The sequence below is a fragment of the Sinohyriopsis cumingii genome, unplaced genomic scaffold (genome assembly GCF_028554795.1).
Source record: "Sinohyriopsis cumingii isolate HCF-2022 unplaced genomic scaffold, ASM2855479v2 utg001633l, whole genome shotgun sequence".
Lineage (NCBI taxonomy): Eukaryota > Metazoa > Mollusca > Bivalvia > Unionida > Unionidae > Sinohyriopsis > Sinohyriopsis cumingii.
The window spans coordinates 136,781-153,443 of NW_028316030.1; the positions used below are offsets into that span (position 1 = coordinate 136,781).

The window sequence follows — 16,663 nt, forward strand, 5'->3', positions numbered from 1 at the left end:
AAACTTAAAGACCTAATAATGTTTCCTACCTGACATATTCTCAGCATGTTTTTTTATTTTTTTAATGTTTTTCTAATTTCATGGTGTTTGTTTTTGTAATAATATTATTACATGTTTTTTATCTTATAGATGTTGTCTAATGTTGTAAAGTGCTAAGAGCTTCTAAAGATTAGGCGCTTATACAAAGTCCTCATTATTATTATTATTATTATTCAAGAATTAATGTAACTCCTTAACGTGGCCTCACACTCTGACCTCAATCTGGGGGGAAGAAACTGCTGTGGCTTCATCCCATATCACTTTACTGCAGTTTGGTATAGTTTAGTATGGACATGTGTTTATGTAATTACTGGCCAGTAGAACAGAATAGCTAGCTTGTGTGTAATTGGACAAAATGGCTACCCTAATTAGTTTCAAAACAGTAAGGCGAGGACATTATAGAAAGAAAAGAAAAGAAAAATTAGAAGAAGATACTGGAAACTCAACACTGGAACCTAATGAAATGGATCAAATGATGTTGGCACAGGATTATGCCATTGAAATACCTCAGCCTGATCCACACCTCAGTCACCAAGCTGAACCTCTGACTGTAAGTACTGTTTAAATGATGTAACTCAAGAAAGAACATTTGGAACAGATTGTGACTTTCATGCAAACATTCTGTATGGTTAAGATCACAATACAAGTAAACGAAAAAGTCAAATATTTGTATTACTTCATCCACTGTACAAATATTAATTTGGCAGAAGTTTTTGCCTGTGCAATATTTCACTGAATGAAAATTCAATCCTTTCAAGAACATTGACATTAATGTCACTGTATGGGTTTCATTCATGTTCTGTTATTGTAAGAAGGATGTGCCATTAATATTATGTCTACTGTATTTTTTAAATAATGGTTTTATTGTTAGCAAATTATTTGTGGTGCATGTTTGGTGAGACTTTGAGACAATATTGTTTTAAATCAGTTTGGCAATAATAGTCTCAATATTTGCAAATAAATAGAGCAAAAATATCTTATTAGTTGAGATTTATCCAATACATATCAATTTTCCCTTTTCATTCATGAAATGTCTCCCAATATTTATGAAATTAATTTAATATCTTTCTTTCAGTTGAGCCTCCTAATTGCTCCGGAATGTTTTGAAACTGAAAATAAGTCACCTGATTTGAACATCTTCACCATGATGACTGTAAGTCAAATTACAATTTACGTTTGTAAGTTAGGACATATCCAAGTTTTCAGTAAATCTTTTGTATAAACCAAACATTATATACTGCTCTGTATAAATTTGAAACACTTTTAACATATATTTTGTCCTTTTGATGTCATATCTATTTTAAAACACTTCATTAAAAAAGTAGGAACAAATACAGTCTGACAAAAAGGTAGGAAAAAGAAGGAAAATATATTAAAAAAAATAGGATTGCTGGAGAGATAGTGTTATATATTGACCTTTTCATGGGTGTTTGTATTGTTTTGGACATGCATGATTTCAATCATGACAGAACAACTTTCATTTGGTTTTTAAATTAATTAATATGAAGCATATAGACTACTTCAAAATGGGTACACCACTAATTAAAATAATTTTACAGTAATTAAATTATTTGCCAGCTTCTAATAAAACTATTTTTAAAAACTTATTTCAGATGCCAAATGATTCAAGCTGTTGTGAGTCAGTACAAGGTATGTGTGCTGAAGATGAAATTCGTGAGGAAGGGGAAGTTTTTAATTATGAGAATGCTTGCTGCCAGGAATTCAAGCAACAATGTGGACAGACAGACCAAGAGACTGAAGAAGAAAAAGACTGTGATTTGGCATTAAGCCCAGATAATGGAAATCATTGTTTTGAAGATTTGTTTACTGAGGATACAGACAGTACTTAAGACAAAAACTTGTGTTTCACAGATGCTATTCCTGAAGAATCAATAAATAATAAAATACCACTATATGAAGGTGCTGGCATTAAAGTTGGTGCAGCCATGATGCTTTTAAAATTTTTTACAACAAAGCATAACCTTGTTGGTGATAGTGTGCAACAGTTACTGCAGATAATTGCATTTCTTCTGCCAAATGGACTCAAGTTATGCACAAGTTTACAGTTTTAAACTCTTCTTCAGAAATTTTAAAAACCCAATGAAATATCACTATGACTGCCCCTTCTGCCTTGGTGGTCCAGCTCCAATGTCCTAATGATTTCTGCTCTAAAAGCTTTGAGAAAATTAAAGTTCCATACTTTTGAGAAATGCCAGTGGTTGATCAGCTAAAGATTTTTTTTTTCAAAAGAGGACTTTTTTGAATCCCTTAAACATAGGTCTGAAAGACATTCTGTGAGTGGTACAATTGGAGATATCTATGATGGAAATTTGTACAAAAAATATGTTGAAAATTCTGGATCTTTAAGTAAACAAGAAAATGTATCCTTCACACTCAACACTGATAGTGCATCTGTGTTCAAAAATATTAAGATGTCAATCTGGCCATTAATTCCTTGTTATAAATGAACTACCATTTAAAATTAGGGTGACAAAAGAAAACATGATCTTAGGATTTGGATACTCAAACATTTAATAGTTTCAGTACATTTCAGCATTCAATTGTCTTTGTATGTCATTATTAAATAGATTAATCATGCAAATACAAAAAGATTTAGCTGTGTCATATATTTGAGACGTCTCAGTAGACTGGAATAAAACAAAGTGCTGAAATATGCCTCATGTTTTTTTCAAAGTCCTATTTACAGCATGCAGATTTTCAAAGTTCATAATTACATCTCATCTGCCATACTGCAATTTTCTAACTTCCAAACTATGCCTTATCTAGTGAATTGCAGTTTGCTAAGTTTCAAAATACACCTTTTCTTGACAGTACGCCAGCATTGTTTTTGGATTACACCTGTAATTTTCAAAACTCTTAGACTAAGGACGCCTGTATTTCATACTAGTATCACGCATCTGGGTCTTGTACACCTGTAAAAGTTGCTTTACGCCTTTAAATTGAGCTTGTTATGCCTCTTATACTGCTCCTGTATAGGCTTAATACGTCCATACTTTTCATACGTTAGCCCATGGTGTTCCTGGTAACTTTGTTAACTGCACGGCAATATCACCTCCTTTTTTTAAAGATGCCCCTGTTGAAATAAACTGAATTTTTTTGGTACCAAACCATTCACATTTGCCCGTAAGTGCTTGTCATTTGTTTTTTGTTGTAATGGTTGTAAGTTCACTCATAGGAGTATGTGTCCTGCATTTCACACAATATAAATCCATATTATTAATTATATTTCTACATCATGGATGTAATTGATTTTTCAGCAACAAAAAACCGAGAACCAGTCAAGCATCATACAGCATTACCAAATTCTATCCTAATGATGATAATAGGTCCATCTGGAAGTGGTAAAACGCAACTGCTGCTTAATTTAATGATGAGATGGCTCAGATGGGACAAGTTGCATTTAGTAGCTCCATCTGTGGATGATCAGCAATGCTACAATGTACTCAAAGACTTTAATGAAAACACAAAGTTGTTGGATGAAAACGGTGATGATGTTATTGAATTTATTACAGATATTAATGGAGTGCCATCTGTCGATGATATTGATGGATTTATTAATAATTTAGTTGTATACGACGATGTAATGCTGGATAAGCAATCAAATCCTGCTAGAATATTTTAAAGTGGTAGACATAAAAACACAGATGTAATTTATGTTACTCAGCGATATACACAAATACCAAAAGTGATCAGAGATAAGTGCAATATTTTAGCTGTATTTAATGGTGTTGATACAGATACATTGAGAAATATTCACCAGACTTGGTGCAGCGGAGATATGGACATAATTAAGTTTAGACATTTATTTAGTCAGGCTCAGTCAACCCCGTATGGATTTATAACAATAAACTTATACAAACCACGACCATGTTATCTATAGGTCTTGATAAAATTTTTGGATAGTAACAGCAGCGAGGGTGTTGTCTCGGTATCCCCAGTCACTGCCATGATCTTTTTTTTTGCGATTTTCAGGAAGGCTTATTTTTGCGATTCGAGAGTGAGTCAATTAGTTTTTGTGATTTTCAAGGAAGGCTTATTTTGCGATTTGACAGATAAGTCAATTAGAGTTTGATCACCCTCTCTGCTGCTTATTTAGTGTTAAGCCAGATTCCTCACATGTATTTACTGTTATATATTGTAAATAACAGATAGGTAGATAATCTTCAAGGCAGATTAGTTCTGTAACTGAGTTACCGTCTCAAAATAAAGTCTTTGTTATTATTATTATTATTATTATTATTATTATTATATGCTAATTATGTAATTTCCTGCTTACATTTATTTTTGATCATCCATACCAGAAAACCTCACATTTACTATATTATACATTTCTATCTTATCATTTACTAATGATTGTGTTTAAATATGGCTCTTAAAAAAAAAAACTGATGAAGGTATTACCTACCCTAAAATGTATCCAGAAGTGATGTATTACTTAGACAAAGAACTCACTAAAATAGACAGTATTAGAGGAAGGAGTGGTCTTGAGGAAATTTAAGAAATTCAAAGGGCTTGTGCTCCACATGCAGTCAATAGTCACTGATAGATCCAGAGGGTAAAAAAGGAAAACAAATAATGGCATATATCTGAAAGAACTGCAAATTTCAAATACTTTGCATTCAATTGCTTAAGCATAACCTTGGGCTATTTTCTGATCTTCATATTATACAATTATAAAAAATCAGCACATCAGATCCCAAGTTTTATTCAATAATAACAACAATGTTTCTCAAATAAACTGTAGCTTATCAAAGCTGTATATGGGGTGACCCTGCACCCTTGTAATCAGATCTTTTATTTCATATAATTTTGCCATGTTCTACATGATATCTGCAGCTCATATTTCTGTTATGCAAAGGTTTAACGAAAATGTGCAGGTGCAATTCATATTTCTCTTTCCAATGAAACAGAAGGCAATTTTTCATTATTTTTCTTCTTTTCTCACTCTCAATTATGTTCCAACTTTTCTGTAATTATTGCCTAAATAGTATCTTTATAGTCTTCTTTTCATTGTTAAGAAGGTTTTGTGAAGATTAAATTTCTAATAATAATAAAACAATTCCTAATAATAAAAGAAATAAAGTGTGTGTGATGGATGCATGGATAAAAAATTTTTTTTAAAAATCTACTGAGACTGATAATTTCTCAATAGCAAAAGGCACATCTAGACTGCTAGTCTGATACTAAGGTGACTTGGTATGTGCACAACATTACAAAAGTCTATCAGTTATAGTTACAAATGAACAATATGGATTTCTTTTGTTGGTCTAACACTATTTTTCAGCATACGAGAAGCTACTGGCAATCCCAAAAGCTCTTCTGGTCTATTAAACCAACAAAGCTAAAATAAAACTATATTTACCTTTTGAAAGGTCCAAATCTACATTAGAGCTGTTTACAATACAGTCTGCATCCTCCTGAGTGATGTCCCCTTGATAGATCTTGACATCAATTTTTCCAAAAGTAAAGCAATCTGCAAATCCTGATGAGTCATCAGTATCCATGGCTTCTTCCATAGCAGGAAAACTCACTGTAATGTGCAATCAGTTTTCTTGTTATTATCTTCAGGTATATGAATGACTGTAAATTCTTACATGATCAAATTCCTACAAAGCCAATAAACAGAGCATAAGAAAATCAAACTCTTGCTCATGTTATCAAAATAAGAAACTGAACTTAGGTATCTGGATGCATCAGTATGATTCTTTTATTATACCACAAGTCTGATTCCTTTATTATGCCATGAGTATGATTCCTTTATTATGCCATGAGTATGATTGTATTATTATGCCATCAACATGATTCCTTTATTATGCCATGAGTATGATTCCTTTATTATGCCATGAGTATGATTCCTTTATTATACCATGACTAAAATTATTTTATTATACCATCAGTATTATTGCTTCATTATGTCATCAGTATGATTGCTTTATTATGCCATTCCTTTATTAAACCATGAGTATAATTCATTTAATATACCATGAGTACATTTCTTTTATTATACCACGAGTATAATTCTTTAATTATACCATCAGTATGATTGCTATCAGCATGATTGCATTATTATGCCATCAGTATGATTCCTTTATTATGGAATGATTATGATTCCTTTATTATGCCATCAGTATGATTCTTTTATTATGATTCCTTTATTATACCATGAGTATGATTCATTATGACACAAGCATGTTTCAGTTATTATGCCAGGCTGTCTTGCCAATTTTCACATGCTTTACTCAGTGCTTATACAAAATTAAAGCAAAAATGTAATAACATGCAGCCATATTTGATAGCAAATCCACATCAGTTATAAATAGTTGAAATGTTTTGATGCCAGGACACTTTGAAATTGTTGTGTGAAAAAAATCAGTTGCAGTTTTAATTTACCAGATTTATCCATATCTGATACCTTATCAATATAATACTTTTTGTACTGATGTTGATGCTAATGATGCTATGAAATTTAGTAAAGATCAGTTCAGTAGAGTCTTAGAAGAAGCTAATTTTCAATATTGAATAATGGTAACAATATCAGACTAAAGTTCAATGTTTAGCCTAATTCTGTCAAAGTGTTTTTGTCTCTGGAGCCAGGTACTCTGTAGTTTACTGGTTATCATTTCACCAATGGATGGCAATTTTACATGCATAGCTAACAAAGGTGTGAGCAGACTACATGGTTGCTTCCTCAGGACTTTACCAGTTTATAGCATACTTATATACTGAAGAAAGAGACAATAGCATTATATAGCAATATATTTCCAATTAAAATACACCTTTAGTTTTCCATATATTTCAGAGGACAGTACAAACACTGATTATACTGAACAGTTAATATTTATTTTAAACGATGAGTTTAAGGAACTGTTTTTGTCAAATTTTAGTTGGTCTCTTAAAGGTGCATTCACAAATAGGTGCATTGATGAACCAAAATATTGACAAGTCTGTTTATTATTGAACTGGTTTTTATGCAACTGGACTTTTAATAGTTGGACAAAGTCTCTCCTACAAAAAAATCGTCTCAGATGGTTTGGTGGGATTCTGATGTGAAAATAGCAAAAAAATGACAAAAATATGTTATGCAGGTTTAGAGTCTTTAACTCTCCAGTGAATCTTGAGCTGAATAAGCATGCAAAAAATAAATTTAAATATGTTTGTAGAGCAAAAGAAAGAAAACTACAAAGAGAAACAGTAGCATTTATGTTTGTGAGAGATAATCCACAAAAAATTAGGAAAATGCTTAGATCCTGTGGTAATAGGACTTATTGTAGTAAATCTAACATATGTAACTCAGAGTGGTATAATTATTTTAAGAATGTATTATATTCAAACAAGTAGATGATATTAATGAGTAGCCTCTTTTGAACTGACACTATGCAGATTGTGATATACTACAATAAACCTACCAGTATACCTATTTTGAATAGGTATACTTAAATAAACCTACCGGTATACCTCTTTTGAATAGACATCATGCAGATTGTGATATACTTAAATAAACCTACCAGTATACCTCTTTTGAATAGACATCATGCGGATTGTGATATACTTAAATTAACCTACCAGTATACCTCTTTTGAATAGACATCATGCGGATTGTGATATACTTAAATAAACCTACCGGTATACCTCTTTTGAATAGACATCATGCGGATTGTGATATACTTAAATAAACCTACCGGTATACCTCTTTTGAATAGACATCATGCAGATTGTGATATACTTAAATAAACCTACCGGTATACCTCTTTTGAATAGACATCATGCGGATTGTGATATACTTAAATAAACCTACCAGTATACCTCTTTTGAATAGACATCATGCAGATTGTGATATACTTAAATAAACCTACCAGTATACCTCTTTTGAATAGACATCATGCGGATTGTGATATACTTAAATTAACCTACCAGTATACCTCTTTTGAATAGACATCATGCGGATTGTGATATACTTAAATTAACCTACCAGTATACCTCTTTTGAATAGACATCATGTTGATTGTGATATACTTAAATTAACCTACCAGTATACCTCTTTTGAATAGACATCATGCGGATTGCGATATACTTAAATAAACCTACCGGTATACCTCTTTTGAATAGACATCATGCGGATTGTGATATACTTAAATTAACCTACCAGTATACCTCTTTTGAATAGACATCATGCGGATTGTGATATACTTAAATTAACCTACCAGTATACCTCTTTTGAATAGACATCATGCGGATTGTGATATACTTAAATTAACCTACCGGTATACCTCTTTTGAATAGACATCATGCGGATTGTGATATACTTAAATAAACCTACCGGTATACCTCTTTTGAATAGACATCATGCGGATTGTGATATACTTAAATTAACCTACCGGTATACCTCTTTTGAATAGACATCATGCGGATTGTGATATACTTAAATTAACCTACCAGTATACCTCTTTTGAATAGACATCATGTGGATTGTGATATACTTAAATAAACCTACCAGTATACTCTTTTGAATAGACATCATGCGGATTGTGATATACTTAAATAAACCTACCAGTATACCTCTTTTGAATAGACATCATGCAGATTGTGATATACTAAAATAAACCTACCAGTATACCTCTTTTGAATAGACATCATGCGGATTGTGATATACTTAAATTAACCTACCAGTATACCTCTTTTGAACAGATATCATGGAGATTGTGATATACAAAAATAAACCTATATCTAAAGAGGAAATGCACACAGTATATTTGGACCCTAATCTGGAAAGGCTTGTGGTCCAAATGGGATAGGAATTGACATATTCAAGTATACTATGTTGCATATTAAACCATTGTTAGTAACACTTTTTAACAAAGTTTTTGCTTCTGGTATTTTTTCTATTTCATGCGGAGAAGGCATTATATGTCCACCACACAAAAATAGATGATCCTAATGTTTCAGTGGGTAGACCACTGGTTAATGCTACAAGAAGGTGCAAGATCTTTATGTCTATTTTCAACAAGCGTTTATATGAATGGACTCAAAATAATTGCATTAATGACAAAGTACAAGCTGGGTCTCACTCAATTTACCTATTTATTCCCATAAAGCTCTTTTGAGATTGAGATGCTCTAGTCATACACTTTTTATACAGGATTGGTAGATATGAAAGTGACGCTACTTCACACCATATGTGTAATTTTGTTTATCACAGTAATTTGGCATTTGTTTATCACAGTAATTTGGCATTCATAAAAGGTAAATATCATGCATTTTTCATTAGTAAACATTATCAAGAGTTACGAGAAAGGTTTTTAGACAAACTTTGGTATAATAATCCATCTCTAGAAAAATATCATTGCTGTATTTAGTCAAAAACAAAATCCTTTTGTTATTCATAGAGTTGCATTTATTATTTACCATATGCTGCATCAACAATACATAAAATATTTAATATAAACACAATAAGTATATGTGTCTTCAGGTGATAGATTTTGTATATATTATTGTATTATGAGCTTGTGACATAGATCACCAAATACAGATCTTGAATCTTGAATTTCACTTATGAGCCAAACTACATAATTTTGTTTTCAATTCTCAAAGAGAATTTATTTAAACTAAATTATTGCAATCAAATGGTAAATATGCTGGTCTAATAAAAAAGATATATTTCAACATTTTAATTTTGAAATTCCTTTGCATTTTACTTTTGTCTGAAAGTTACTTTATGGAAAAATAACAACAAAACTATCATCTTCCACCAATTTCTGAGTACTTTATTGAAACAGCTCCTGTAAGAAACATGAAAAAGCTACAAACAGAATCTGTATTACAGCAAATATTTACTAGTCATGAAGCATCACATCTAAAAGATAACACAGTTTGTTTTATTAATGCTATCCACCAACAGCAAGAAGCACCTTAATTTGTCTTTCATTGTTCTCTCCATCTCACACAAGCAGTCCTGAATCATATTTAAATTATCCCCCAATTTATGAATTATATTAGTGCTGAATTTGATACACTGCTTAGTCCAATACAATACTATGAATCTGGGTTTTTGTGAGATGGAAACCTTCACAGAGTTTGTTATTGTTCTGAACAATACATCTGAGAACCTCAAAAATAATTATTAATTATAAAGACATTATAGGACCCAATTCCCCATATCTGGTATTGAAAATTTATATCCTCAAAACTTAATCAAACTCAAAATATACATTACACTCATGAAAAACACTTGGAATAATCTGGTCCCTTCTTGAAGATAACCTAGCAATTAGGAAACTAGTCATTATTTTCATACTGAAGAAAATGGGAATAATAGAGTCCAAATCCAGATTTAAAAAGACATGTATGGAAGATCAAAATAATCATTAAAAAAAAGCTATATTCAATTTCTCTTTATGTCAAAATATCCATTGCCAAATAATTTGTTTTTTTTAAAAACTGTACCGAGGAACAGACCTTAAAATATTAAATTAATACTCAAGATTTTATCATTGGTATGGGATTGCACAAATGTAATAACTGACTTATACATAGGATAAAATTATATTATGCCTCATTAGATTATGATGAAAATATTTAAAAAATATCAGGTTCAGATATGAGACTAATAAAATCAGACACATTATTTTCTGACACATGTCTGATTGAAATTTGCAGTAAAATGATTTTATATGCATAATATTAAAAGAACAAGAACGTATTCGAGAAATATATGACGTCATAACAAACGTGCAATTTTTTACTCACAAACTCTGTGATACAGCCAAGTTTCAAACTAACACAATATTTAGTAATCAAAGAAAAAGAATGAAAAAGAAAAGAGAGAGACTTCTTGACCACTTTGATTATGTGCAGTAAACAGTCATGCTTAAAGCTCATATAAATTATCCTTGTGGCAGATTATACAGCTAACTGTCATAAATGCAATTAAAAAGTAATGTTGACATATGCCATTACACAAATTACTTAACCTGCTGACAAAAGCTAGCTTTTTATGTCATGCTAAGTTCTTTGAACATTGATGCAGGGGTACCCATTAGGCAAGTTGGCACATATAAAGAACACAAAGCAGAACAAGCCAATTCATTTGAAGTTAGGTAAATGAAAGAGGAGAATGCTGAACAACTAAAGTTATTACACATCACTGCTTTCATTGAGAAAGTTTATGCCTTAGTTATTAATCTTTGTCATGAATAGTGGCAATATTTCAGTATATAACACAAAGCGTGATTATTTTGATAGTCAGAACAGAAACATGTAACTGTAATTCAGAACCCTTCTTTGATGGGACTGACTTTGTCAAGCAAACAAAGCAGCATGGAAAAGTATTTATTCCTTTTACATACTGCAAACACCATACTAATATTAGTCATTATGGAGTGTAACATCATCCATTTATATAGCAACACCACTTGTATGAAACATTCAAACAAGTCAGAATAGATTTGACATGCTGAATGGAAGATTCTGGCCATTTCTGTGTATCATTACTCATTATATTAATCTTTTTAAAGATACTGACTATTAATTAACCCATGCTTTAAAGCTTTAAAAATTAAAAGAAAACAGTAATAAGCATGCATTTATCTTTACATAGTTGGTTTGTTTTGGTGCAGAGATTGTGTTTTCAACCCTTATTGGACATGGACATTCATAACAGCAAGACCAATTCTTTTCTGACTAGGTAATATGTATGGTCTCTCATAAATGAATTGACCAAAGAGCTTCATGATATAAACCCATTTGCAAAGTTTAAAAGAAGCTGGATGAAAATATATTCTCAAGATCTAGAGACAACAAGCTCAGCCAATCAAATCCAAGGTATCTTATTAATATATACAAATCTCAATTATTGTAAAACCAGGTAATGACAATCATAGCATAACCTTATTTACCAAGGTGGAGCAAATCTAATTGGTCTTTACAGTAGTAAGAAGTTTACCCAATCAGATAAAGATTAACTCATTAATTGGCATAAATCTTGCTTGAAACCGCACTAAATTACTTGGAATGTTTTACTTCACAGTGCAATTCAACAGACAATATGACAAACTTTGAACTTTTAAATGGCAACATTTTGCAATCTAAAATTTACTGCATTTGTTGATTTTGTGATTGCTTACTGGGATAGAATATATACTACTATATGCTCAAAATATGGGTATGGCTAAACATCAGAAAATATTAATTATTATATGCTTACCATATGATTATTGCTAAACATCATAAAATATGTATTATTATATTTGCACCATATTGTGATTTCTTAACAACATAGAAAAGAATATTATTATATGCTTACTATATAGTTATTGCTAAACAACAGAATTTTTCTATGTCCACCATATGGCAATCCGAAGTACGATACTTCCCTTATGTAAAACTTTGTCTCATTGGTTGAATACTTTACCATTTGAATATGAAACCAATGTGTTCTCATTATGTTAAATTCAAGCTATCAGCAACATTTTGTAGTGGTAAAAGATGCAGAACTAAATATGACTTTTGATCTATTGGCAACAAATTCAATAGGTGCCTTTCTTGTCTCAAATGCAAGCTATGTACAAAGTACTTTGAGTTTTAACCTTTTAACCCCATCTCAATGTGTCTTTCTCATCTCTAATGCAATCCATCTACACTGCTTACTCAAGGCATTCGGTACAGAACTTAAAACTATGGCAAGTCGTTTTGTGGAAATTGTTTTTCCTATTTCCATTATTCAGTCTGACCTTGACTAAAACCTTTTAATCTCAAATCAAAAGGTGCCTTCCTTGACTCGAAATGCTAACCATCCATAAGTTTAGTGAGTGAGTGATAACAATTTCAAAATTACATGCAGAAACCATTTTTTCAAAAAAAAATCTGACCTTGACCTTTGACCATAGGGTTCTTTTATTCTCAACTGCAAGTCATTTACAAAGTTTGTTGAAGGCATCTGCTTCTAATTCCTTCTGTCTAATTATCCTTAGAGCTGACAGGCCACAAACTGTGTCCATAAATGGATAGAAAACATTTCAGCCCAGATGGCCTATGTTTTGGTGTTTTACAGGATTCAGTTCTTGAACCCATTTTCTTCATTCTATACATTCATCTCATCTCACATGTCATAAATCATCACCTTGTGTCGCACAAACTGTATGCTTAACACCCAAATCTACAAATCTTTTCACCTGACTTAAGATGACATGTAAGAAGCTGCAGATGAGTGATTCTAAAACTGAAGCCATTCTGATCACCACACAAAGATTTTCTCAGTCCTACCCTTACCTAAATTACTAAGTATCAGCAACTCCAGCAGTGAATTTACACAATCAATAGGAATTCTAGGTGTCACTCTTGCTGTCCTTCAGTTGATACCACTAAAACACTTGTTATCCTTAGCACTTTCAGAGCCATCAAACAAGATGATTGTATATGTATTGATTAATACCATACCTATACTACTCAAGAATGTCACTGTGACCTGCATTTCACATTTTGCTGGTTTACATTAATTTCAAGCAGACACAGTGCTTGAAAAACAAATTTAAACACAACACTTAACCAAAGTCAGAGAAGCAGTAAATATATGCTACTTGAGGATATATACTACTCATAAATTTCACATTTACAGCTATAAGGTCAAACAAAGCAAAATGTGTCCTATTGCACTGGTTTTAAAATTAGGACAAACTGGTGCTTCTTTTTATTAATTTTTATATAATTATTTAATGTGATTTTATGGTTGTTTTTTTGGGGTGGGGGGAGAAAAAATGCTATGGTCAGCAATTAGAAACAAGGATGGTCAACTGGGAACAAACGTATATTTTTGTTTGCCTAACAGCAATGATACAGTTTGCAAAACATCTGAGCTAAACGCAAAAACTGTACCAAGAGTGTAAAAATACTCTGTATGTTTGAACCAAAAAATGTACAGCTAATGTGTTTGTACCAAGGAATTACAGCTAGTGAACACGTTTGTACCAAAGAATGTACAGCTAATGAACATGTTTGTATCAATTAGCCCCTTTATCCAGTTTCCCTGAGGGTAAATGCTATGAAACCATTGTCAATACTGCTGCCTGGAACCAAGGAAGAAGGAATCATTGACATTCAGTGAGGGTGTACATATGCATGTGCTGTAATCTGTGCCAATGCCAACATAATGATTGTACAACAGCTTTGTAGTGTTGATCTATTAATAAAAAATACATGGACAGATAATATCAAAACATGACTGTATGTACAAAATAATAAGTTCTGGCTTCCACTTTAATGGAACATATTACATTTAAAATGAATTTCTAATTGCTAAAAAAAGGTACTGAAATACATTATGCAGAATAAATAAAAATCACTATTATTTTAGAAAAGGTAGTCATGTAATACAATTATCAATTCATTGTATTAAAAAGTAAACTCATAGGCATGCAAAGAATCCATTTCTGAAACAAAATATTGGAACAATACCAAAATAAATTCTTATTCCCTTCGATAGTGCAATACTAAACTGCACTTCTGAGGGATGTGTGTGTGTGTGTGAATCATCTCAATAGTTTTTGGGGAATAGTGATAATAAACTTGTCTAGTGGATGAAAAGATGAGGGGTGGGGATCAACAGGTCATCCCATATGTTCTTCTAGTTTATGACCATTGCAGCTAACCATAATAATCTTTCTCATTACTTGACCATTTTTATGCATAAAACATCCATGCAGTTTCTACAGAAAATTATAGCTTTGACCACATTTCATGCATATATCTCTTCTTGTACTGGAGCAATCTTTCTTTGCATGATAATGCAGTCCACAATTCCCACATGATCCTTTTGTCTGGCCCTCAAAGATTGGAAATTCACACTGACAGCATTGGAAAACAACAAATTTTTTATATTCTAACATTTTTTCCCAAGCAAGGACAGTGGGAAATGCCTTTAATGAATTTATTTTTAGACAATGGAACAAATGTGGCCTAAGATTGTCCTCATCATAAATTTCCACTGAAGGGTCCTTGCCAAGGACAACTGACACAGCTGCAGCAACTGCAAATGGTCCACAATCTGTGTTACTCTTCTGCATCTGAAATTTTGGCATTTCAATTGTAACTGGTTGTGATGGATTGAACTCTAACATTCTGAAAATGGAAAATACTGTAGATCCGTGGACCATCCTGTACCTGCAGTCATAGACCTTGACAGTAGCGGGTGTTGTGCAATTAATATTGGTAATTGTTATCCAATGTTTTCCTCTAGAATGGTATATCTGTAAAAATGGCCCATTATTTTTTTTCACTGACCCTACAGCCATTACAGAGGCATCTTTGAGACCTTGAATATCTGGATAAGCACGTTTAATCAATTTCATAGCCATGTCGATGTGCTCATCAGGAAGCCAGAAGTTTCCATGAAGAATGTTTTCCAAGTTGGTTTCATTCTGAAAGGCTTGGGGCTGGCTTAGTTCTCTCGTATATTTGGCCTTGGAACCAAGAACAGGCTGCGTGACTGACCGTACTATAGGTTTTCGTGGGGATTTATCCATTGATGGATTTAGTCTCAGTTTGGAAATATCATCATGCCATGATTCTTCATCTAAAACAGATTTAAAAAATATCTTTTAATCCAACATTTATCCTCAGGAGTTGACAGGAAATAATACAATTGCCTTTGTCTTAGTTTTCTTTAAAATATTCACAAAGGCAAACATCCTGACTGGTTTTACATAGTTTTTAGAATGGCACTAGTTTGAATTAACTAATGCACAAACATGAAGCTGCAAAAGAAGCAACCTGAAGATATGAAATCCTGGCATGATGCTATGAGCTTCTTTCCCACGGACAAATGCAAATGCATGTTCTTCTCTATTTTAATAAACACTGCTAATGAAACATAATTTTAACAACTCTGCATTTGTTTAGATTTTATTTTGCACTTCACACAATCAGAATGAATTATTTTTAGTCTTATTTGATTACCATTCTACAGATATCATCTTCCCGTTTTCATTCAATATTTCAGAAGCTTATTCTGACTTTGCAGTTTTCATTTCTGTTCATCATTAATTCCTTTAATTTTCATTTGTTTGGAATGAATGGGAATACATTTACTTAAGTTGGGCAATTTGCTTCCAAGAGTGTACAAGGAAGATAAATATTGTATTTGCATCTTGCAGTATTAAAAGTGTTCTATAATAAAACAGCTGATACATAAAATGTAAAACACAACAGGAAATTCCAATAAATGAACAATAAATGTAAAAATATCATTGGAGAGTATATGTCAGCTAGATAATTATATTTCTTATTTCACTCAAATAAAAACAGTATAGACATAGCCACAGTGAAGACATCGTTGCATCAATGGCTGTTGATTATGTCTCTCTTGGCAAGAACAATATGACAATTTATAAAACGTGAAAAATTATCAGTGTCTAATCCTAGATTTACATACAGCAGAGCTAATCCTGAATTATCATGGAAAAGGGCATTCAACCATGGAAATCCAGTGGCAGTCTGTACACATTCAAATTTCAAGTCCATGCATGAAATGCATCAATTTTCATTTACATATATCATGCATCATTCTGTGATTTCAATCTGTGCAGAGATGATGCCAGGGTTTTATTATTGTTTT

General features: G+C 32.1%; 1 protein-coding gene across 1 annotated transcript in view; it reads right to left on the reverse strand.

Moving 5' to 3' along the window:
- Positions 1 to 9,800: 9,800 nt before the first annotated feature.
- Positions 9,801 to 16,663, reverse strand: part of LOC149771852 (protein mono-ADP-ribosyltransferase PARP14-like) — a gene marked incomplete at its 5' end in the record, with an annotated part of 58,822 nt that continues 51,959 nt past the window's right edge. Inside the window, one exon of the mRNA XM_089948133.1 lies at positions 9,801 to 15,622. Within this exon, the coding sequence (XP_089804259.1) occupies positions 14,757 to 15,622 (866 nt within the window). The remainder of the gene's footprint in view (positions 15,623 to 16,663) is intronic.